This window comes from Cottoperca gobio, chromosome 14, assembly GCF_900634415.1.
Source record: "Cottoperca gobio chromosome 14, fCotGob3.1, whole genome shotgun sequence".
NCBI lineage: Eukaryota > Metazoa > Chordata > Actinopteri > Perciformes > Bovichtidae > Cottoperca > Cottoperca gobio.
This window is the reverse complement of record NC_041368.1, coordinates 21,179,317-21,204,995: the sequence shown is the minus strand read 5'-3', so window position 1 is coordinate 21,204,995 and position 25,679 is coordinate 21,179,317. Positions and strand designations below refer to the sequence as shown.

The 25,679-nt window shown below is 43.8% G+C and overlaps 1 protein-coding gene across 4 annotated transcripts in view; it reads right to left on the bottom strand.

Moving 5' to 3' along the window:
• Window positions 1–3,406: 3,406 nt before the first annotated feature.
• Window positions 3,407–25,679, bottom strand: part of LOC115019108 (rho GTPase-activating protein 7) — an 84,762-nt gene continuing 62,489 nt past the window's right edge. For 3 of the 4 annotated variants that reach the window (XM_029448469.1, XM_029448471.1, XM_029448472.1), the window contains 16 exons: window positions 24,043–24,114; window positions 23,831–23,912; window positions 23,508–23,571; window positions 22,091–22,704; window positions 21,717–21,930; window positions 20,085–20,477; window positions 17,921–18,279; window positions 16,559–16,735; window positions 13,327–13,486; window positions 12,892–13,090; window positions 12,428–12,641; window positions 9,884–9,998; window positions 8,964–9,200; window positions 8,461–8,696; window positions 7,694–7,867; window positions 3,407–4,650 (listed from right to left, as the gene is read on the bottom strand). In XM_029448469.1, the coding sequence (XP_029304329.1) occupies window positions 4,542–4,650; window positions 7,694–7,867; window positions 8,461–8,696; window positions 8,964–9,200; window positions 9,884–9,998; window positions 12,428–12,641; window positions 12,892–13,090; window positions 13,327–13,486; window positions 16,559–16,735; window positions 17,921–18,279; window positions 20,085–20,477; window positions 21,717–21,930; window positions 22,091–22,704; window positions 23,508–23,571; window positions 23,831–23,912; window positions 24,043–24,114 (3,419 nt within the window). In that variant the 3' untranslated portion in view covers window positions 3,407–4,541. The remainder of the gene's footprint in view (window positions 4,651–7,693; window positions 7,868–8,460; window positions 8,697–8,963; window positions 9,201–9,883; window positions 9,999–12,427; window positions 12,642–12,891; window positions 13,091–13,326; window positions 13,487–16,558; window positions 16,736–17,920; window positions 18,280–20,084; window positions 20,478–21,716; window positions 21,931–22,090; window positions 22,705–23,507; window positions 23,572–23,830; window positions 23,913–24,042; window positions 24,115–25,679) is intronic. The other variant, XM_029448470.1, reaches the window with a different exon arrangement.

The following is a 25,679-nucleotide window of genomic DNA, read 5'->3' as shown; positions in this document are numbered from 1 at the left end:
TATCCGTGTCACAATGGTGTCTGCTTTAAGGGCTGCACAGTAAAAAGGTTGTGCACACGGCTGTAGAGGGTGTCAGCGTCGAGATGCTTTAACGCTGTCTGCAACAGATGAATCAGAAATGTAAAAGTTCTTTTTTTTTTAAGGAATCTGTCCCAAGTTGCATCATCGTCACAGGAGAAACACGCGTTTGTGAAGTATTTGATGCATTATTGATCCTTTTCTCTGTTAATCAATTTAATGTCTGGGAATATATTGAAATTTCCTCTCACGTGAAGATATTCAGTTTATCACGAGACAAATAAAAGCAGCAAAAACAATTTAGCAGCTGGAAGAAAACAAAGAGAATTGGCATTTGGTTTGAAAGAAAGGAAGTAATCTTTTGAGCTCTACCAGAGTTAATGGACACTTTGGATTTGTTGGCGAGCTGGTTGCGTCCTTATTAACTTTTCCAAAACTCAACAAGCATTTCCTGCTTCAGCTAACTTGAGTGGCTGCAGTCTCTCAGGCGGAGGAGGGACAGTCAAGCACTGACATGTTTTGTGAATGACTCTTAAGAGCATAAAGTAAAGGACTCTTATTTCTTTACAAGTTTGTTTCTGCTTGGCCGGTGAGAAGCTACTCTAAGCCCCGGAGTGATTTGTGAATACAGCCACTCTTTAAAGCATTACCAGTGTTCCACGGGACTGTGTCATCTTCCACCAACAACCTCAGCCATCAGAGGGACTTCGTAAGATGCTGTAATCGCATAAAAACTCTACAAGTTGAAGCCGAAAGCCTCGACGAGAGGAAAAGTTGTGCATGCAGTTCAACCCTAATTGCTTTTTCCCCAGCATCCGCCCCTCTGCTTTCCAGACTTTGACATATAGAAAGTCGCATTAAACTCGAGCTGCGTTTTAGATAACGACAATTACAGTCTTTGCCTTCCATGACTCGTGTGAGTTAGTGGGCTTTGTTTGCAGAAACTCAAAGTGCAAGGCAAACAACCCCATTTGATGAAGTTAATTATACATCACACGCACTCTTGAGGCGGCCTTGGAAGACTGTAATTGTCAAGTCTGCTTGTACCCAGCAGACAGTTGTGCACTTCCATAGATATAAAAGTTGTATGACTCCGGGAATCGCCACAAGACATTCAATACTTGTTAGAAGAGTTCTTAAGCCGTGCCGAGGGGGAAGACTCGTGCGTGTGACGCATCTTTGAAACTTATGAAATACAGTCCTCTCCTTTCCTAGTAGTTTCTCATCATCCCCGTACGTCCCAGGACTGTATGGCTCATCTCAGTACCTTCTCAGGCAATAATTCCCACAGCAGCTTCATGAAAGATTCATTAAGCTTTCAAAAGAGTCGTGCCTGCCTTCCCCCCCCCCCCCCCCCTTTTTTTTTTTTTCCTGAGCTGCTGCTGCTGCTGACGGAGGGTGTTAAAGGTGTTTTGACAGTTGCTCCAGGAGGAGAACGCCTGCCACGCTGCTTCAATAACACCTGCGGAAGCAATAACGTAACCCCGCCTCAACGGGATGGACGGATCTCGTCACCCTGTGGCCTCAGATGATATTTATTCCCCTTCTCGCATGTCTCGAGGTGGATTAGAGAGGTGGGGTGGTGACAGGGAGGTCGGCCTTTTTTTGAAGGCCCGAGTGGTTTGGAGAAGCTGTCCGGGACGCCTCTCAATTAGTATTCAGGAGAGGAGTTTTGGAGCGTCCTGCTGGTGCAGCAGAGACGTGCGGACCTGAGGTGGAAGGTAAATATGGATGTTTACTCGAGTACTGTGTGCAATCTTCAAGAACAGCTCAGGGCTGTCCCACTGTGAAATCTGCAAAGTGTTGAAGGTCTCCATCTCTTTGTTTTCGTTCTCTTTGGCGTCGCCTACGACGATATGCGGTAGAAGCAGGTGTGTTATTTTGGATCTCACTGTTCCAGAGATGCAGAGCTTTGCAAATTGCATCAGCGGACCAGAGGCTCAGTCACGCTTGTGCTTCCTCATTCGGCGTAGATAGTGATCTAACAGACATTTGTTTAAATGCAAATCTATAAAGCTGCACTTTGAGATTAACAGGGGAACAGACACTTTGTGTAGTGTTTAAGATGTCGCTCAATGCAACTCTGATTCTACAGTTCTGCCTCCCACACGGAGCGTTTCGGCCTCTTAGCTCCTGGTTGTTGTTGCGTGGCACATCCTCTGTGTGGTTGAGTGTTGCTGCTCTTATCAAGCAGCTGCTTTCACAGGGAAATGCTCTGATAAAGCAACTGTGCACCACCTGTCCAGCACCAAACAGCAGACTAAGTTAGCGACTAGCTGGTGAACATCGTGGAGCATTTAAAGAGCCAGATGTTTCCCTTGGAGCAGCTGGAGGAGACCAAACCTGTGCTAAGATAAGAGTGCGTTATAGACTTCAATTCATCCGGGGGAGACAAACATTCATTCCAACAGGAATCCTAATGTTTGCTAACATTGCTGTGATTGCTCAATGTGTAAAAAGAAACTGAGAATATGATGAATATTATGGTGTATCGCTGTTTCTTCTGACCCCTAGTGGCCAAAAGTGGTGAGTGCAGCTTTAAGTAGAAGTATAAAGTTAAACCTCACAAGAGGAAACAGTTTTACCATTTTAAAATATGTGTGTCTATACTGATATCTGTAGTTGCTGATTACTTTAATTAAATATTCCAAACTTCTAAATGTGCATTTTCTATTGTAGTACTTTTACTTAAAGTTGCATTAACTAAAGTTTGGCTACTTGCAGGCATCAGACAGGTTGATGATGTAAACACCCTTTTACATTACAGTCCTTTGATTAAAGGTTAATATTATAAAAACGTGATTAAGCCTCTTGATCTCTGGGTGAGAGACTTTAAAGGCACCAAAGTAATCGTCTGTGACCTTTGACCTCGGGTTCATCACAAGTTCACGTCATGGTATTTTAGCACCATATGGACGGGACAGACTCGTACACAAGTGAAAGCTGCCTGCAGGCACTTCTGTGCTCCTGTTATTTGTAATTTGCATAAATTATCATTCTTCCTTAAAATCCTGTTTAGACCGGGGCGTGGTGTCCTCGCCACAAGAACAGTTCTTTACTTCACATTTTGTTGTTCGACATCTGCGTCTCCCTCCTGACACCGAGTCCATCAGATACAGAGATGAAGCAATAAGATATGTAAATAAGATTTATGCAAATTGGATACAAGTGGGTGTTGTGAATATGAGGAAAGAGGTGAGACCACACTGCCAGGTTTATTAATCTCTTGCGCTTCAGTGGCGCAGTGTGGTACCTCATCTTCACACTGCCTGCTGTCTCCCCCCCCCCCCCCCCCCCCCACCTTCCTCTGAAATTACAGTCAGTAATCTGTTTGGCACTTAGAGAGTCACAGAGGAAACAAAACTAGAAGAAGACAACAGGAAACGGCTTCAGAGAGAAATAAACATTTTAATTAGGCGTTCGGTTCTGATGCATTTAGATTTCACACTCACACAAACATTTTCTGAAAGCTCGAAATTAAATAAGATTTGTGTTTTTTAGATATAAGATTTGTTTTAAGATATGCGTCAAGTTAAATAATCTGGAATATGACTTTGACATGCGCACACAGAAAGTAAAGTAACACGACTGTACAAGCGCAGAGACGCACTACCAATAAATACAAATGTTAAAAAAACTAATCTGGAAGTTTGGAGGGAGAGACGTCTGGTTGGATATTCGTCACAGAGCCGGGGAGCGCGCACAAAAGGCGCGCTCCCCGCCGCGCCACGACGCCTCCGTCAAATCGCAACTTTGTCCTGCGTCAAAGTCGTGTAACTGTGGAGAGGTAGATATCGCTCGTCTTTGAACTGTCACACGTGTGTGTCCTGTCACTGAACGGGATGGATTCAAACGTCCCCCGTCATCCGGTTCCCCCCCACTGCTTTGCTCCTGGTCGTAGGGTCAGTACAGATGCTGCCTTCTCTCCTCGTCCCTTCTTTCCTTTCCATTGAATGTCTGGTGGCTAAAAGTCTGTTTCCTGATGTTCTCGGCCCTTATTTCCTGTGTTCCTCCAGGCAGCTGCCACGTGTTCCCCCCCCCCCCCCCCCCCCCTCTCTCTCTCTCTCTCTCTCTCTCTCTCTCTCTCTCTCTCTCTCTCTCTCTCTCTCTCTCTGGCTCCAGGAAAGAATACGATGCAGAACCGTGACTCCTGATACCACACGGTCCACTTGCACCGTCTCGCCCTCCTTCCCCCCCCCTCAGTTAGAAGTCAAGCTTTTCATCCTCCCATCAAAATGTCTTTTGTCAAAGCTCTCTGGGGTCTTGTGAGCTTGAGTGAAGTGCAACAGACGCAGCAGGGCGTGCAGGGAGGGGGGGGGGGGGGCTGCTGGCGCTCTGCAAGGTGACTGACTGGAAAAGGGAACTCGTACAGTTCCGCTCTCACTTGTTTAAAGCTCGATGCTGTATGATGCTTATTTCCCCCCCAGCAGTCCACCCTGAGGTGTGAAGAGATGCATATTAACCAGGCTACAAGTTCAGGGTGACGACATCTGGAGATCATCCTCAGCCCCCCCACTTCTTGCTCATATCTTGGTCTCTTTGTGTTCGGCTCTGAAGGAGTCCCTGATGGCCAGGAGCCGGGAGGCCAGCAGACGTCCGCTCACTTTGCTGTGCCACTCCTGGGACCGGCCTCTGAGAGACGGGGAGACAAACGACAAAGAAGAGACAATAACTTGAAATGTTCAATTCCACAACTGTAGATTTATGAGCCAAGAAGCAAATCCTTAATATTTAATATCATATATATTAAACCACTTTTTGCACACAGGAATTGTAGCAAACTGTGGTTAAGATGAAAGATTATATCTTGTCCCGTGTACATTTTTAAAACACTGCAGGGAAAGAAGTAAACGTTGTGCCATTAATACTGTTCGATATCTTCTAATGCTACTGTAATGATACTGAATAGAAATATTTCATATTTAATATAGGGCTCTAGTGAATGTCATTCATTTTATATTCAAAGCTTCTCTTGAGGTTTTTGAATGTCTGTCAAAATCTTCAAACTAAATCTTGAATAAAGTAATTAGTCAAGAAATAACTCACATTTAAATAGTGTTGGAGCGGAAATAGATTCACCATCGCAGCTGGTGAGATCCCATCGCAACATGTTCTCTAGTCTACTTTATATTTATATTTCATTTAATATTTCACTCAGTATTTTTGAGACATCGTAGCAGAAAAAGCAAAAGGTGTGAATAAAATCTACAAGTGGCTCTCAGAAATCCATTAATGTTACCAGCTCTACCTGCTCTGTCTTAATATTCCCTCTCCACTCGCTCCATAAGCAGAAGTTGTGCGTAATACCTGGAGCCTTCTCTGGCACCGCCTCGAGCTGAGCCGATACCAGAAGGTGGAGTTCAGTTAAAACACGCAGGGAACTCTCCGCCGTGGAAAAGCTCACATTGCAATATTCACTCGTAAAAGTTGGATTTGTTTGCGTCTCTGTATTTTAGTGTCAGACTCCGCACGTCTGCTTCTCCCTCACTGAGGCCACGACGCGTTTCATTTCCTCTGGAGGTGATAGGATCTGTTCCACAGGCCTGTCGGACCTCCAACGCCATGGTTCTGTTGTCTCGCCTTGAAAGTTAACGAGCACTTCAAATTAATGTCATAGCCCAAGACGGACGTTTAGCCATGAGCTCTGTCATGACGAGAGGAAATGAAAGTGGAGAGGAGTGGAGCCGTTCATCCCTCTGGGGGTGTTTGCGCTTCTTTCTCACGTGATCACATGACAGGAGCGCTGTCCGGCCGGAGTTACTGCGTAACAGTGTCAGCTAAATGCTGCCACACGTCTTCATCCGGCACACACACACTCGTCATCAGAAAATGAGAAAGACACACACACACACACACACACACACACACACACACACACACACACACACACAGGGCTGTGGATGTGTGCTGACGGGATGCTTCCAGGGCCGTTGTAATGGGCCGACTAAAAGCCTGCTGAGATAATAACACAGCTATAGATCATATCTGCCTGTCCTCCCCCCTCTTGGATGATACGAGTCCACATTTCCACTCAGTTCAGTCGGTTTCTACCACAAGCTCATCCCGCGGATACAACAGCAGCTGACGAAAAGTTAGTCAATCACAATCACGACTGACCCTTGAGGATGTGTGATCCGTAAATCACAAAAGAAATGAAATGATGAGACGCTGATGTAAAAGTCAGACGTTAACACAGAGATCTACTTTTATCATTCTTCATTCGTTCGTGTCTGAGTTTTGACTTTGCTGTAAGTATAAAAAGCGCAACATGAAGCCTTGATGGTTCAGGATTACTGTATTGAGCTTACAACTAATAGTATTTGACAATCAGTTTGTGTGTGTGTGTGTGTGTGTGTGTGTGTGTGTGTGTGTTGGCAGGTAATAGCCTCCACAGTTACCAGCTTCTCATCTCTTTACAGCTCACTGTGATCTCTTCAATCTGTGCAGAGGAAACTGTGCGTGCTCATAACTGAATCCACCAAATCTGCAGCGCGGGCTGCGCAAATAAGCGCAACCGTAGTTGCAGTTTAATGACAGGAATGCTACGAGCCCGTGCCTCCGGGGAGAGAGCCCGTGCCTCCGTGAGAGAGCCCGTGCCTCCGGGGAGAGAGCCTGTGCCTCCGTGAGAGAGCCCGTGCCTCCGGGGAGAGAGCCCGTGCCTCCGGGAGAGAGCCGCTGCACAGAGCTTCATTTCATCCAATCAACGCGCTCCTCCGAGAGTCAGACTGATCATGTAAGCGGCAGAAGATCTGTAACAACTTAGTTTCAAAGGGCATGAATCATGAGAAGGAGAGCTGCTCCTCCTGCTCATGTGCTCACCTACGGGGAGGTTGTGATTGTGCTGCAAAGGTCAAAAACAGAGAAAAGGCTCAATTAGGAAGGATGAGGCAGACTAAGTGCTCTCTCCAGATATTTCTTTTAATAGGCTTCTCACGGCCTTACATCCTCCCAGCCTCTCTGCAGCTCACTGTGCCCTTGGTTTCTTACTTCTGTCTTATTGTTTTATTACCTAAGGGAACATTCTGCCAATTATTAACACAGCAACTAACAGCAAAACAAACAATTCTGATTCATTGTAAAGTCATTAAACTCTTAAATCCAGGAGGCATTTCAGATCGGGCCCTTTAAACACAGTGTGGTGCAAATGTATGTGTTATTCTTTATTAAAAGAAATCCCTCATCCCTTGGAATATCTTGTCGTGCAAATCATTTTGGTTTTATATGCTGAGGTTTGCAGATATCCGTCTCCAAAGTTGGCCTCCACCCCGATGATTTCTAAAACACAATTCAACTCCAAATCAAGACGTTATCTGCGCGTGTTGCTGGATCTTGCATGACGCCAAATGTGTGATTTGAATACAAATGTTGAATGCTTTTAGAGGCACAAACTAAACATCGACATCAGTGAGAAACTGCTTCTTAATCTCAGTATTTCCTTCATTGTTAAATGTCTATAAAAGCAAAATCAGAATTCTGCTTGTATCCAGCCTGCAGTTATCCTTCACACGCCTCATCCTGTCTCTACTCTTCCTGTTTCCTCCCTGATAATTAAATACCACTGATTTCCCTTCATCCTGGCAGTTACTCAACATGAGTGGATCTCCTCCCTCACTAACTCAGCTTTACCCATCTCAAACTCATCATCGCTCTTCTTTCCCTTGCAGTGCGTCCTTACCTGGTGTCTGTTCGACAGAGGTGCGTCAGTCGGGTCTTCCTGGCTCCGGTGGGCTCCAGCACGTAGAGGCAGGAGTGGACGTGGGCTCTCACCCCCTCCGACAGCACCTCAGGGTGCTCCGTGGATACAGAGGACAGGTACAGAGGGCCGGAGGACGGGTCTGCCTGCCACGTCCTGAGAAGGGAATTCAAATGTGACCGCTACCTTAGTTTATCTTCAAATCACAAGCATACGTGTCCCACTCATGTCAGTTTAAAAGATTTAAACTTTAAACTTTTTTGTTTTGCATTCGGCTAAAACCCTGAAGCATTAAATATTAAACTGTATATGTGTCAGCTGCTTTTAAAGATTCATGTCTTCGGCAGGAACCAATGGGCTCGGGGCTGAAGACAGGAAGTCAGAAATGATTTAGAGACGGATTCCTTTTTCTCTCCCCAGAATGTGACAACAATCAGAAATGATTTGCTTGTTTCAATGTGTTGTGCAGCAGTGTTGATTGTAATGTCTTCCTCTGGTAACTCACAGTTCATGTTGGCTGTCATGAAGAGAGGAAGTATGACAAAGGTACACATGATGTGATGCAGCTGCAAACACAGATACTGTCGTGTCTCATCTGACTTCAGGGTGAGATTAAAATGTCATCAAACCTCGTGCACAACAACAAAAACAGACTTTAAATCAAACTGACAACTTTCAGAGTACGTTTGGCTCCGTGGAGCTCAGCAGGTTAGGACCCAGAAGCCTTGGGGCTCACCTTGCCTCATTACCTGAGCAGCAGATGGTCCTGTGGGGGCCCGGAGACCGGGCCGAGGCCGTGGCCGTGGCCGTGGAGGACGTAGCGGAAGACTTCGGCGTCCTCTGACAAGGCCTGGATGACGGCGGCCTGGCGCAGGCTTCCCTCCCACAGCTCCTGCTCCCTCAGCAGCCGGTGGAGCAGCTCCTTCTGGGGGGCGTCCACTTCCACGGAGCCGCGCCACATCCACAGCGGGCAGCCGTCGTCCATCTGCAGACAAGTGGAGGAAGAGAGTAAGAACTCAATGGAGCTACTCCTGTACCACAACATTAAACATCTTTATTTCCTCACATGTATATTTAGTATTCTTTACTAGTATTTATTCAGTACTTCAGTATTTACCTGACGTTTAACTTCTTTTTTCTGCTTGAGGAATATTTTTATCTTTCTTTCACAGCCGGATTTAAATGAGTTTGTACTATGGAAGTGAAATGTCTGGTGTGTAGGTCTAACTCCTTCTCTCCTCCCTCCATTCACCTTCTTGAAGGCCAGCTCCACGTGCTCTGGAGCTGGGTGGCTCTCCCAGCCTCGGCTCTTCTCTCTGGCCTCCTTCAGGAGGTGCTGGGTGCTCAGCTGCAGCTTGCTCCTGCGCTCCTCCTGCTCCTCCTCTCCTCCACTCTGACTGGGGGTCACCCGGCCTTCTCCTTCCTCAGACAGGGAGTCTTCCGTGGAGCCTGCAGCACTTGAAAGCTGACCGGGCCAAAACTCTGGAAGCTACAAAGAGGATTTTGTTATTTTTTAACATTATTTTGTTAATTATTTCTCTTCAGCTTCAAAGTGTTGGTCAGTAACACACGTTAGTCCAGATGTATACACGATGCCTATGCACAAAAAGCATGCATATCCTTCCCCCTGCATAAACTGGTGTACAGATGTCATTTTATATCGTTTCTTAAAAATATTAAATGTTAAGTACAATTGCATTAAAAATCTCTTTAAAAAAATGTAAAGGTAGAATATGGATCATAAAAATCATAGTGTCATATTATTAATTAAATTAAATTCTAATTAATTCATTAATTCATAGCTTAATTAAAACAATAAGTCTTCGTATCGTATGTCATAAAAAGTCAGAGTTTAGTCATATTATGTCATAAAAACATAGTATAGTATTTAATAAAAATGGCATATAGTAATCAGTAATATAGTAAAAAGTTACAATAAATTCATAGTATAATATGTCATAAAAATGTCAAATAAAAAGTCATAGTATAGATAATAAATAATCATTAAAAACTATTTGTGATGATTAACTTGCAACTTCTTTGTCCAAATATACGTCTTTAAAACAAAGGGAAAAAATAACACAACACATTTAAATACTACTTAATATTACTCTGTGGATAAAGAAGAGACGCAGTGTGCCGTGTAGTGCAGCAGGTTGTCAGTGTCTGCACCTGGAAGAGTCTCTGGGCCTCTGTGATCATGTCGGCCAGGCCCTGCGTGGCAGCCAGGTTCTCACTCAGGTCCCGCTGGTCCGGGCGGCCCAGGCTGTACTTCCTATGACTCGACCTGCAGCAACATTTAACAAGTTCAAGGTCCTGAATTAAAGTCAGACAACAGACTGAAGCCAAAGTAAAGTAAAAGTGTGTTTTTGTGTGTGAGTCATTTCAGTTTTTGGGAACACTGACAGGAAATGTAAAAGGTGTGACATGTCTTCATCACAGCAGTTCATGCAGGAGCAGTGTGTGCCAGTCACACAGAAATCAGCAGCACTGCGTCACAATTACCACAACTGATGGATTCTGATTATTTTGGAAAAGCGTTCACAACAGGAAGTTGTTTCCTTGATTTTAATTGATAGGAAGTTGTATATTTTATGTTTTGTTTTTGTTTCTAATGACGAAAACAAAAGTTAGACAGACAAGAGTTGTATCGCACTAAACAGCTCAGAGACTTCTCAGTGCTGCAAAACATGGAGATGAGACGCAAACACTTAAAAACCCAAGCCGGTCGGAGAGACCATTAAAAAGTATATATCTCGGCAGGAGTAGTGAGTTCTGTCACACAGAGATGAGATTTCGTAGATCTGTGGGAGAACAGCTGCGAGCGGCAGTCGATTTGTCACCTTCACGAAGAGGGACATGATTTCTTGACGTCGTCTTCCAGGAGACGAGAGGCGCAAATCGCTGATTGGGTCGTTATGTCATTTCTATCTACTGTCCAGTCGGTTGAAAGGAAAGAAAAAAAAGCAGGAAGGTGGAGATGATAAGAAGGGAGGAAGAGGAGTTAGTGAAAGGAGAGTGATTACGAGAATGAGAAGGACAATTAGGAGATGTGACGGGAATATCAGGGGAGGAAGAGGAGCCGAACAAAAGGATGTGACGGAGAGATGATGAAAGGGTGGATACAGGGGAAAAGGGATGACGGGGGAAGATGAGGGTAGAAGGAAACGAGACGAAGGATAACACGTAAGAAGAGTACATACGAAGACTATGGAGGGAAAGCTTGAACCCTACTAAGTACAAGTACTGCGTGTGTATCAAAGCCTGATGTCTCTTCTTCCTCAGAGCCTCGTTATTGTCCAAAAACTATTAAAAACACATCAACGAGCTTCACTGCTGCACCGGGTGACATGCTGCTTCATTACCATGAACACACACACTGCAGTTTATTATCACTCGATCCCACACACACACACACACACACACACACACACACACACACACACACACACACACACACTGTCCTGCTGCCACAAATACTCACAAGAGAACCAAATGTGGATTAATCCACCGCTGAAAATAGTCCCCTGCAAATGCTTTGATAGAAACTCCATTGACCAGGTGTTTGAGGAAGTATTGAGAGACGGATTTGTTGACAATAACAAAACTTATAGAGGAAAACACAAGTGTAACTCTTCATGATCATTAGTGTCGATCTCAGCGGTGCGACAACGTGCACGTCCATCGATGTTAAAGAATGCAGTCATGAGTAATTACAGTGAACTGACTCTGAAGGGTCTGCAAACACTGATGGGGTAGAGTGTGTCCTAATAATTAAGTTCAAATGCTTCGTGATTATCATCCTCAACAGTCTCATTCTCTCCCCTCGCACCACCATCTCCATCTCTCTCTGTCCCTCTCTGTCTCTCCCGTTTCTAACTCCCCACCCTCCGATAAAAAGCAGATAGAAAATCATACCACGGAGTGACGTTGAGGCAAGATGGAAATTGGTGGTTACGTAAATGTGCTGACAGCTTTTCATTACTCAGAGAAAGTGTGTGTGTGTGTGTGTGTGTGTGTGTGTGTGTGTGTGTGTGTGTGTGTGTGTGTGTGTGTGTGTGTGTGTGTGTGTGTGTGTGTGTGTGTGTGTGAGGACTTGGAAAACATGACGTCTAATGAAGCAACAAGAGGAGGAAGAAAAATATGTTTCCATGCCACCTGAATGTCAACGTGCTAACACACACACACACACACACACACACACACACACACACACACACACACACACACACACACACACACACACACACACACCCACACACAGAGAACAACAGCTTGTTCAGCATGTCACAACAAACTCTGTAATCTTCACATGTCATATTTCACTGCATGTTTTTATATCGTGTTCCATCTTCCAGCCATTGCTTTGCATTAATTCCAGTATATTCTTTTCTATTTTAAACTTGCACTGATGAGCTTCGTTGTCAGAAAATAAACTACATGTAAAAAAACATATTAACAATTTGCAGTTAATGAGCCAACTCAGAGAAATGTTGTGTTATAAGCTCCAAGTGAGAGACAGAGTGGACTCTATACCTAACAGCAGAGATCCAATGTAACTGCATCAGACACAACACACCTTTAATCCTGTTCCATCTTTGACTGAGATGAGAGGAAATGACCTTCATTTAGAAAAGACCTGACCTCCATGTTTACAGAATGAAATGAAAGACGAACTGTAACTGAATAGATATGCAGGGGACAATATGTCCTCACCTGGGTGCGTTGGCGTCTCTCTTCAGGGTGTTGAGGTGGAAGAGCGACGGCGCCAGACAAACTGCAATGTTGGTTGGAGTCATTTGGTTCTCGTCCACGCAGGCCACCACGTCACGCAGGAAGAACAGCAGCGTCCGCAGTGCCAGTCTGTTCTCGTCAGGAAGCAGCAAGATGGCTGCCTGAGCTGCAACCAGCTGCTGATCCTTGGGAAAGTCTGCAAACAGAAAAATAACCAGTTGTCGTAACGTTGACGTATGACTGGATACTAACATCTGTTAGATTGTACATGTTGGGTTCAAACTGAATGCAAAGTGCATTTTACTCCATTTCATTCATAAAACTCATAAACGTCCAGGAACAAGACGAAGACGAGAGGAGGGGCCAAATTAAAACCAAGTACTTCCACCCGTATCGTACGTGGCACTTCGTACAGAGGCCCCATGATAACAGTAGTGGCTGCTCACATTGGTAAATGTGGAGGAAGGACTCGCAGAGTCTGCTGGTGAAGATGGGTTCAGGCAGGTCTCTGAAGTACTGCTTCACCATGTCGGCCACGTCGAAGGCCGACTGACCGTCGTACGAAACGCCGTCTGGGTCAGACTCCACCAGCTCTCGGAGGTACTGGATCCGAGACTTCACCCCTGACTTACGGAAAAGACCCACCTGGAAGAGAACACAGTATGAATAGAAGGAAAACATTTAATAACAAAACTTAAAAGTGCTTGACATGATCCTATCGTCCTGATCTCTTCTACTCTGGTTGATAATAGTTCTGCCTTGAATTACCATGAGTCCAGGAAGTACTAATTCATTATATATTACCATATTCTAAATATGGCCTGCGTGTTCTCTTTGTGTTTTCATCACTTCAGGCCTCTTGTGGTCTTTGGCCGCATTACCTGGTCCAAACACTCGGTCCTCAGGTAGACCAGCGCTCTGAGGATGCTGGGAGGAAGTGGCTCTCCTGTCTGCTGGACGCTGAACAGCAGAGGAACCCCAAAAACGCGACGACCTTTCACCTCCATCACCTTGGTCTTCCTCTGCGGCTTAGGAACCGTCCTGCAGGTGAGAGAGTCCATTAGATCCTGCAGTCCTCCCGTTTCAGGAAGCAATCAAACAGCATGTACTAGTGTTATGTTAGGTTGAAAAATGTTGCGCTAATAACCTGGGAATTTGTATCCTGAACCAGTCAAGTGTAAGAAGTTCAACGTGGCTGAAGTTGGATGCGTTTCCTTTTGAAGGAAGAGCCAAATAAACATTTTCTGATTGCATAAGTCCCTCGTGATCTCTTGAATGTGTGTGTGTGCCTTTCAAATGAGCTCTGCAGGCATTGAGAAACGATGGACTCTGATCAAAAAGATCAGACTTTTAGAAGAACGGTTGAAGTTTCTGATATCAGCGATTGTTTTCCATTAGACACGAATGTTGTTCCAGATGCAGAGGACATCAAAACTCAACTGAACTCTTTTTTTTTCTCCCGTTTCAAACCCTTGATAGAACTGCAGCCTTGTAAGAATAATGTTCAGAAAAGGAGAGAGAGAATATTCTAACAATAATAAATGAAACTTCTTCTGTACTTAGTATAAAACCGCATGCTAGCCCTGTAGCTTTCACCAAAGCACAAAGAGAACATGATATCACACATGCACTCTTTTCAGCTCTCTTTTCATCTCTCGCTTTTCTAACAGCGGTTAGTGGAAACAAACTATTTAGAGGAAAGACCTCAGACTATCCTCCGTCCCGATCAGCAGTTAATTGCTGTATTTTTTAATAATCTAACACTCGCGTTGGCATCAGTGATGAACTGACAAGACTTCTACTAATTGTTGAAGCCTGGAGAGATTTCTGCACTAATAGTTCTGTGGTGACAGAGCGACCAGGTTTTATACACACTTTACGTGCGTACTTGTAGAAATAAGTTATGAGCCTGGCAACTTTTCTCTGTCTTTCAAATGAAATATTTGGGATTCAGCCGCATGTCTACATGGACGAGCTGTCAGGTGTTCCAGCACACATCTGCGCTGATCCGGTTTGTCTTAAAGCGATAGTTTGGCGTTTTGGGAAACATTGACGTTTATTGGCCTTCTGTCGACGAGTTAGTGATAAGATTGATGCCACATCATATTCACCTCAACGCCAGAGCTTTCTCATCACTTTCACCTTTGACCTTGGACCAATGTGTAACTAATGAGATGAAGTTATTCGTATTTCACCTCCATTAATGCCTTTTCTCAAAGCACCAGAACTCTAAACACTTCTATCACTTGTCTGAACTTCATGTATTTTGTCGGATAACTAGAAGAGGACGCTTTGTCTGTCGTATTACGGTCACATAATCCAGTTTGAGTTGAAGGAACATGACGTTCACATCATTTGTGTAAGAACGAGTCACTTCACTGCAGAGTTTGCGCTCATTTAAAACTCCTGCTTTGTTGAATCTTAACTCGATGTGTTCTTCCTTTTGTTCGTAGAGGTCAGTTCTGACATGATGTCTCCTCTATGTCGCTCCCTTTCATGTGATTTATTAAAGTTTAACCTCTGTAAAACGGAGCCGTTTGAAATGCTAAAACTCAACTACAGAAAGCTTTGCTGAAGCTTTTCAACCTGCTGCCACAGAGCGGCTGTTTTCCTGAATCTCCCCCCAAACACACGTTTCATCCTGAAAATTAAAGACGAATATCTGTGAGGAATAATTTCAATTTTGTTCCCACATTCAGCCTTATCTCATTGAGCATAACAGCCGGTACAAAAATCTAATTGCTTTTCTGCCAAAGCAAAAAACAAGCAGGTCATGTCTTTACTCCGAACACATGAAAAACAAATGTTCAGCAGAGTAAACAAGCAGAATATTGGACTGTTTTATTATTCCTAAAATTAATTTGTCTCGATTTTGCAGGAGGGCTTATTCCACAAACACAGTGTAGGAGGCAAAACACTGATCTCATTAAATCCATGTACGACAATTAAGAAGTAGCGGGAAAACATTCCACGTTTTAAACAAAAACAATGTTTGAGCTCGACAGTCTGCAAACAAATTAAAACACACAGGCTACTACTGTCCCTTACGGCTTGCCGTACCCTCACCACCTCTCTCAGGACATTACAGACATACAGGCCAAACCCCGAGTTCTGCACTCACAGACTTTAGAGCGAGTTCCTGGAAAATCTGTGACACTTTGAGCCGTATCTGAACACACTTCTGCAGACGTTGCCTGAGGGAATTACCCACAATTTATAGCATTGTGTCGTTAAAACCTGGAGGCATAGAATAAAGAAAAGGGAAACAAAGAGGACGGCACATTGGCGTTCAGCCTGGCATATTAAACGTACACAGAAACACTACTTTAACATTAAGGATTACAGTTTCATCAACCATATCCTTTTCATTTTTCTTTGAGAAAAACAATAAAACAAAAGGATTATTTGACTGCAAAGAGCCTGGAAGACGTTCAAATCTTCTTTGGCCCCGGAGAAGGTAAAAAAGCTCCAAAACCCATAATTGTATATAACATGTTTTGGCATCGTCAAGGTAAGATCATTCAGGTTTATTTCAACCTGGCGTACTTCCCATAAATGTAACTTTTGTGGCTTTATGGCTCGTGCTAACTTTGCACTCGCCACCTCTGTTGCATAGATATGATTGAACGAAGAGTCGCTTCTGAGGGAGGACGGAGACGCAGTCCAAAATAACTCACGATGCCTGAGCAGTTAACCAGCGAGCAGAAAGGACGACAGAAAAAAGCTTATTTCGCAGGAATACAGACAGGAAGTGAAGCACCTGCAGTCCTTCCTCAGGTTGTTCCTCTTAAAGCACGCTGCTGTTGTTTTATTTCTTTTAAAGCCGAGGCAATGTTGCACCCGAACCATGAATAATGAATGCATTTTCTAAATAGTCTGCCTGAAATACCCTTCGCCCACCCACCTGCCCTCCTTTCCACAGTTGCTCCCTTGAAGAAGCTTCTCCATGCAGCTGTTTAGGAGCAAAGCATCTAAGAATACAATGTTTTGTTGCTCACCTTTACCCCACCTCTGCTAACTCTGTCCTTAACCTCTCCTCAACCCCTCACAGGTATTTTCAAGCATGAAATCACCCCCCCCCTAAAAAAACCTTTGTCCTTTCACCGTTCTTACCAGTTCCAGCCCTGCTTACTGGACGGGGAGTATTTGTCCATCAGAGCGGTGAGTTTGAGCAGAGAGAGTTTCTGCAGCAGGAGGAACTGGGACACAGACTGGTTCTCCACTCCTGGACTGGAGGGCAAGGAGGGCAGGCTCTGCTCGCTGGACCAGTGCAGCTGCTGGCTCACTCTGCTGGACACACAGCCGCGAGAACAGATAAGTACACACACAGACACACACACACATAAACACAGTATTTACAGAACCGCGTGCGAGACCTCCGACCTCCGACCTCCGACCTCGTCTATTTCCATTTTGTACCTTGATGAAGCAAGTTTTTAGCAGATAAAAGGATTTTTCAAATATCACCGTGGGATGACACACACACACACACACACACACACACACACACACACACACGCACACACACACACACACACACACACACACACACACACACACACACACACACGCACGCACGCACGCACGCACACACACGCACACACACACACACACACACACACACACACACACACACACAGCATATTAACATGCTATGTTAGTATTATTTTCAGTATACACTACATTAGTCAGTTATTTATTTAATTGTAATCATTCATCCTCTGGGGACCATGAACATTTGTACTTCATTCCTTTTAATTTATCCAATAGTTTAGTTTAATCAACGTGCTGTACCAACAGGACGTCCTGTCTCTCGAGTCTCGATGCTAGTGGGTTTAAAAAGCAGGTTGCGAGACACAACACACGTGTAGTGCACATTCAGACACACACCTATATTAAAACCAAGCCTTTAAAACATACACAGAGCAGAAAGAGGGAAAGGAGCAGTGTCTGTCAGCAAACACTGATGATGTGGCTGACTTTACATTACAGGAGAGGCCTCATAGCTTTTTATTGAGAACAAATATGCAACAAAAAAAAGATATAAAAGCAGCTCTATAAAGAGGCAATCAAAACTATTCTCCATGAGGTTACTGCTTTTATTTTAAGTGCCTAACTGTAACTCCACTATCACTTTGGTTGATGCCTGAAGGAATAAATCCCTATAACTGTCTTTATTAGTGCTCTTCTGGACACAAAGGCTTACATTTACAGATGTCCAGGGCAACCTAAAGTCTCAAATCATTTGTTTGGATTTCTTAGACACTGAATTTTAATGCAGATTATTTTTTGGCAAAAAAGAAAAAGCTTTACTTGGAGAAACTAAACGTCACTCCTCCTGTTCCTGAGTCTTTTTTAATGACCCTGATCTCTTTTTATCAACACCTTTGAAACACTTTGAGTTATAGTGCTTGTGAAATTTGATATGCTTTATAAAAGAAACTTGATTTAATTGCGGTTTTTAAGTTTTCTCACCTGCTCCTGGGTTGAGGTGATCTGGTCTTGGGCTCCTCTCTGTTCACAGGTACCTCCTCATGGCTCTTTACCTCCTCCCTCTCCTCCGGATGCTGCACCTGCAGGTGGATGTGGCTGAGGGAGGAGGAGCAGGGGGAGGCTGCAGAGGAGCCGCGGTTAGCTGAGTCCTTGGAGGAAGAAGAGGAAGAGGTGGACGAGGAAGAGGAGGAGGAGGAAGAAGAGGAGGAGGAACCTCTCTGACAGTCGTCCTCTGATAGATTTTCAGACCAGGTGGAGACCAGTTGTTGGAGGTCACTGATCCGCTCCAAAACGCTGTCCAGAGCCGAGAAAACGTCTTCACCTGCCAACAATCGACTCACCTGTGGGAGGAAAAGAAAAATATATATAACTATAATAAACTAGGACTACAAATATTACATTTTTTCAATTCCCACAGACATACTGTAGTGTTATGTCTCATGCGTTAAGGAAAAAATATATATTTTTCAAAAGCAGAAAGTTTTCATTGGATTTAGCAAATGAAGGATTTTATTGACAGAAGTTTTGGAGAAAAGGTATTAATCAATTTCTCCAGGGAGCAGAAGTCAATATAACAATAAGGTTCTTTAAAACCTTTACACAATGACTTCTATAATATTTTATGTAAACTTTTACTCCCATGGCTGCAATCTTTCTTGTCAAGAAGGCGTCCAACTTTATTCCAAATGGCTCCGAAGACGTCTGAAGCAGGATGATTAATTGAAATGGCTTATTGTATAGTTTTAATATAAAATGGAATTTGATACGAGCACTCACACTCCCTGTGGAGCTTAGTTTAACCGAATCAAAATCCTCAATTGAATGATTGTTTAGATTTTCATTTGAGTTGGGAGGGACTTTCTTCAGTAGAGAGGCAGAAGAGTATGATTCTCTCTGTAGAACCTTTCCTAAAGCGGAAAGATGAGTTTACAGCCTTGTTACATAGAGTAACCAAAATATATTGTACATGTTAAACCCTATCAGTGATCCCTCGGTTACCTCACCAAGTAATACCTTTTAGTTTTATATTTCTCTGACCTGTTCTGTCCTTTTGGAGCAAATCTGTCCACCCGGCCACAGCCAGGAGGAACAAAACAATATAACTACAGTACATCTGGACCTTTGAAGTTGAACTTGCTCATCCTCTGTAGTGACAGTCGGGGGGGACATTGGACAGCTCCACTCTGCAGCTTTCTACATTTAAAAGGAAGGAGCTTTGTTCCCGGCAATGAAACCAATTTGCTACGATCTCATATGAAATATTATACAGATACACTTCGATGACTCTCCTCATTATTTCCATCTACTTTGATTTTGTTGCGTCACAAGCATCATAAGACATTTCTTGTGCAGCTTTGATTAGCTAGCTATGAGCTGTGGTTGAATACTCTTATTCAGCATTGCGTTTGTCACTGCATTGGGATTCGCTGAGCATTGGTGGTCGTCCTTTCATAAGTTCTTCTTCTTTCCTTAACCTCGTGATATTTTACAGGGAGGTCAAGGAAAAGTGGTTTGGAAAAGACATAGGATGTTATATTTATGTTACTATTCGACCGCAGCCATATCATTTTGGAAAATTTGACTTAACCAATACTGTTAACAGGATAAGACACCTGTTAATATTTCAATATAATTGCTGTAATGACTAATCAGTAAAAAATGTTTTTAAGAACGCAAACCGTCAAGACACGACATGTTGTCCGACTACACTTAACAGCAACACTTTTAATCCTGTTCCTAAAGGGCGAACTCGAAAGTGGGGGAAAGAAGAAGAAAATAATTCTGTGTCCTTTACTTTGTATTATCAATTAATTGTTCAAATAAGGATAATGGCACACACCTTCGTACAGTCTGTCCTCGAAGATGTGTATGGTGTTGTACTCGCATGAAAAGTGCTGAAGTAGTTGTGTGAAGAACACAAAGGAGAACTTGAGAGAGAGAGTTCAAACCCTGCCTACTTTCACACTTCCACACACCTGCATAAATTAGACGGGATTGTTAGATTGTCACGAACAATCCAACAATCACTTTGTTTGTAGGTAGGCTGAGGTCTGAAGGTAAATGTATGGCAGACGACCTTATTCTCCCCTGAACAAAATATACATTTAAATACAAATAACAGTAGAGTATCAGTGTTTTCACCCACCTCTGACTCCTCACCCATCCGTTCTGCATCGCTGCCACTGCTACCTTCACTTTCAGACAGCTGCTGTTCGTCGGGCACGTTGTCGTAGATACTCAGCCGGTGATCCAGCATAGCGAGCGGACTGGGGACCGCGACATCACAAGGGGAAGATGACGAGGTCCCCCGGTCCCCCGTGGCCAGCGATGACGTGCCTAGGCGGCAACTGTTCCGCCCCCGGTAACCGTGGAAGCTCCCTGTCCTCCAGTTGACGGAGGTGTTGTCGATGACGGGGGACAGGATGGTGTGTTTGTGTGCCAGAGAAGTGGGGAAGGTCCCCGGTTTGTGTCCGTGGGGGATCTGGAACACCAGAGTCTCGTGGCCGCCGTTGTTGTTGTTGATCTGGTTCCTGTAGTCCTGAGAGGGTGAACAGATGGAGGAGTGGAGGTTTAAACAAAAGAATAAAGGAAAAGATAAGCCTAAAGTTATTACTTAAAATGTCCGTCTGTGTACAACAAAATACTAAAGAATTGGAATTACTCCACTACCAAATACTGTATTGGCTTCAGAATTGGACACAATCTGTTTCTATTCAATGCAACATGTAAAACTGATCTTTTAAACTGGTTATGACCTTTAGGTCTAGGCCTGCAGAAAACCCGGGTTTCATCCAGAGTATCAGACTCCCTTATCTGGAGGTAAAACTGAAAGTGAGTGCACCTGAACTGCTGGTAAGAATCCCACATTGCACAGGAAAAGAGTGCACACAACTAAAGTCACTATGGAAGCTGAGCCAAGACATTAATAATATAATCTGTCATAGATGTTTAGTAAATCTGAGTGTTTGTGAAATGTATCTAATATTGTAGTTTATGACCAACTATTTACATCCATCCCGCCAATGTTAGCATTTTAAAATGCTAAAACTAAAATAGTAAAACATCAGCATGTTAGCTTTACCATTGTGAGTATATTGCCAATGCTAGGATTAGCATTTAGCACAGTGCACCTCTGTCGTAGCCTCACAGAGCTGCTTGCATGGTGACAGAAACTTAAATCTTGTTAATCTCATTTTTGTTTTACTAAAACATCAAAATAAAGATTGATCATCATCATCAATTTGCCCAAATAATAATTAAAGATCCTCACGTTGGTGTCCTTTAAAGTTTCTCTTTTCATACACAACATGGCAGTGAATCAGGTTGCTGTGACACACCGTGTCGTGGAACACATTTATTAGACATGAAGGTATGTCATGGTTTGACATTTTGAAAGGCCTCAGAGTCCTTCACAGTTGAATATGTGAGGCGACTCTGGGTGTCTGGTGGGTGAGATAAGTTGAAGACCAAGTCCCATGGTGAAGTGTTTAATATTGTCTTGCCAGTTTGCCTTGTTTGTGCATGTGTGTGTATTTTGGGCCTGTGTGTAATGTGCAAAAACAGAGTGAAAACACTGAGGAATCAGTAAATAAATGATGTCTTCTTCTTCTTCTTCTTCTTCTTCTTCTTCTGTATGACGTAGGGTGCACGGTATAAGGTTGCTTTATTAAGTTTTTGCATGCTGTAATAAACCTATATATTCAAGTACACATTTTCCACGTCACACTAAGCTTTGCAGAATAACAGTAATTGAAATAAAACACTTTCTTGCGCTGACCTCTGTTCCCGTGTGGTTCTGGTTGTTCCGGGTCATTCCACCACCGACCCCGATGCCGCTGTTGGAACGTTTGCAGTTACTCCTGATCCGGGTGACCGGGCTGGGCGTGCTGACGGTGCTGCTGCTCTCTGATTGGCTGTTACTGCTACTGCTGCTGATAGTGTGAGGAGACGAGGGCGAGGAAGACGCACGGCTGTTGGGAAGACCCTGCAGGCTGGAGACATTCAGGAAGGCAGAACTACACAGTTAGAGCTGCACTGGGACCTGTAGTTGTGATTCTGACACATGCAATATTCCATCCGGGAGAAAAAACATCTTTAACACGTTTCCAAACTTATTTAGTCTAAATAAAGGAAGTAGCCCACCATCCTCACCTTGACGGGCTGTTTAACCTCTTCATCTTCTCCTCCTCCTGGACCTGAACCGGCACGTTATAAGTGGGCCGGGCCCGACTCCCGCCGTTAGCACCACCGCTGTGAGCAGAGGAGAGGAGGCTGGCCGTTCCCCTCATCCTCAGTTTCTCCATCTTCCTCAGCAGACTGGTGCCCTTCTTCCTGGGCGGCTTGTCTGAAAAGCAGCCTCCGGCCTCCAGACTCACGGTGGACGATCCTCCACCACTTCCACCGGGGGAAGGCGATCCACTAAACGAAGGGTCCAGCGAAGGCGTCTTGTTCGTGGAGGAGCAGCGGGAGGAGCTCCTGCTGGTCTCCAGGTCGTCCGTGGTGCTGGCGGTAGCGCTGAGGGAGGCGCTTGTGATGGTTTGATTCTTGTGCTGTCCGTTGTGGCCTTCGCTCTCAGTGCTGCTGGAGCTGTGGATGGAGCAGACGTCATGGCGGTCACACAGAGACACATCGCGGGGTCCAGTGGGGCTGTCAGACAAGCGAAGGATGTCCATTGTGGAGTCGAGGCGTTGCCATCGCCGCGTCCGCCTGTCGTAGGTCCAGTTGGGGCTGATGGCACAGAAGTCTTCTTCGTCACAGTTGTCTCCCTGGATGAAGAAGAGGGAGGGTTAACACACAAATAAAAATCAGATCATCACACAGAAATATTAAAACATTACGCACTGACACTAATATATGCAGAGGAGAGACATGTAAGCATGCACAACAATCTGCAAACAGGAGACAAACACAGGCCTGAAATGAAAACAAACACTCAAAGAGGTTTTAATAATTTACACAAACATGAACGTCATTATACATTAATAAAGAAAACAATACAAACATCACACAATGCAAAAGCTATACACAGTATCTACAGTATGTGGGGTAGCATTGACTAAAGCTGTGTGACTTAAAGGGACAGTTTACCAAAGACAGAATAATAAAAAGTCTATTGGATGATATAATTAGTTTTTGTCATATTTAAATATTTGTTCATCCAGTTGACATTTACAAAGATATAATAACACTAGCAAATTTGATCTGATTGCAAAATGTTTTGCTTGAGTCTAGTAAGGAATTTGTTTGTGAGGCAGAAACACCTCCACACTTTAGACATGTTAGACAATTACATATCACGTAACATGACTATGAAGGTGTGACACTGCAGCGATGCAGCATCGTATATCCAGCTGTGTAAAACAAAAATCAGCTTTCCTCCTAGAAAGAGAAACTGTGGAGGAGGAGGAGGAGGAGGAGGAGGAGGAGGAGGAGGAGGAGTGATATCAGTCAACACCATGTGATACTTAACGAGGGGATTTCACGGTGTGACACTCCCCACGGCTCCGGCTGCTTCGATACGAGAGTCCTGCTGTGTTTGAGTTTCTCTGTGTTTGCTCTTGACACTCACCCTTCGTTTTGATCTCCTCTGCTCCAGCCTCATTTCCACGCATTTGTTTAAAGTGCTTAATCTCCTGAAAGAACAAGGAGACATGATGGTGGTTAGACTGGCGGTGTCACGTAATAACAGTGACCTGCTATACAAACTTCAATTCATTTCTTATACGGGTGAAAACATGGCAAACAAGGGCTTGTGTTTCAACAATGCAACAGTCACTACTTAAAAAAGTAAAACAGTATTCTGTTAAAGAGCAATGTTGTTTAATATATGTGGTTGTATCAAATGACATGACATTGTAAAAGCTGTTGATATTATATATACACCTGTGTTACCTGCAGAGTGAATCAAGAGCATCCTTATCCAGGAAGTGGTGATCCTGCTTCGCCCACTCAATGTCAATAGGGAACCTGCAGTCTGACACACACACACACACACACACACACACACACAAGATAAATGAAACAATAACATGCAGCCTGAATCATTGTTTGTATCACTATGACTCTGCGGGCTGTGTGGATTACATTAACAAATTCATATTTACCTTTGAATAATTGCGCATACTGCGGGAAGCCGGCCGCTTGCAGCCAATCACAGGCCTCCTTGGCTTCAATCTCTGCAAACAGCGAGAAGGAAAACAACATTTGATTCAATTAAAATCATTTCATGCTCCACCCGCTTTAAGAGGGCAAATATTTGCCCTTAATCAGTCGTCTGTTTATGGAGTTTAATTACATTTGCATTTGAGTAAAAAAAAAAAAAAACGTAGAGAGAGAAAAACTGCGAGCATATACAGGCTATTAATTATCTGTGACTCTTGGAAGAGGCCATTTTAATTACTGCTAATTGGTGTTTTTTACTTTTCCCTCTTTATCTTCTATCCATCTTACATATTCCTCTGAAGCGAGGCGTTGCTGGAGGAACCCATGAAAAAGGATTCATTGTCAAAGGTGTAATGTTCTCAAGGACATACAATTTACTTTCTGAGCTGTGGGAAACTTTGGACTTTTGACAAGAGAGAAAGAAAGATATAAAGCCAAATGTCCCTGATGGGTGTTATCCAGAAAGTATCCAGGCAGGATGCAAAGTGTCCGTACTTCTTCTCTTCTTGTTCTTATCATTTCAAGGAGAAATCCTCATTTTAAAAATGGAAAATTCTGCAAAAAATAAATGCAGAATCATTTGTAGTTTATATTTCCTCAATGTAGTGTTTACATTTTATTATTATTACCTCTGTGAAGCAGGTTATGTTTGTGGTTTGTCAACTGGATTACAGAAAGTACCTGCTCTGGTTATTTCTCATTACTGCTTAATGCAGCTTTAGAAATCATCACGGAAATGGTGGCGCGATTGAACGAATGCTCCTCTGTACTACAGCGGCAGGCTTTTTTTTTTATTATCAAAGCCATGCAAAGGAACACACACATATACTTGACAAGATGTTGGATACAATAATGCTCCCACACACTGATAATGAGCACACAAACACAACCAGGCACACACACACACATTTACACTTCAAAACAACATTAAAGATATGTGCACGTGAGAGAACCTGTGCAGACACCGACACACACACAACCAATTAACCTCCACTGCAGTCGAGTGTTCGAGTGGAAAGAAAACAGAGGCATAGAAATGTTTTGTTGATCCAGGATTGTTTACAATAAGAAGCGACAGAAATGATTTTCAGAGTCTGGTTGCACGGCCTCGAAGAGGATTTGGATTTTCCGAGTGGTCTCAAAATATTTGCCCAGCACAACCCTCCCTGTATTGTTAAAGCCGCTCTCTCTCTCTCCGTGGATGAGAAGCCCGTCGCGGTTAGAATACTGCCAAAGGCACTTCTTGTTTTCATATTCAGACAGTTTGAAATATGGCCGACATTAGTCTCCACTAAAGAACAACGACAGCAGTTTGCCTGTGACTGATCGGGTCTTCAAACACTTCTTGTCTGGTGGTTGTGTTTTTTTTTTCACTGCCTACTTATTCACTTCAGCCAAGATGAAGGAAAGGGACCTCATTCACATTTCATTTTTTTGTGACTTTTCAAAAGTTTATGCAGAATTCACTTGGCAGTAGGATGGAAACTTGGCATATGAAGTGGTCTAGTTTCCCCCCCCCAGTCACCCGGGGAGCGTGACACAAAGCAGATGGCCCAGATATGTAAACACGAATCAGCGA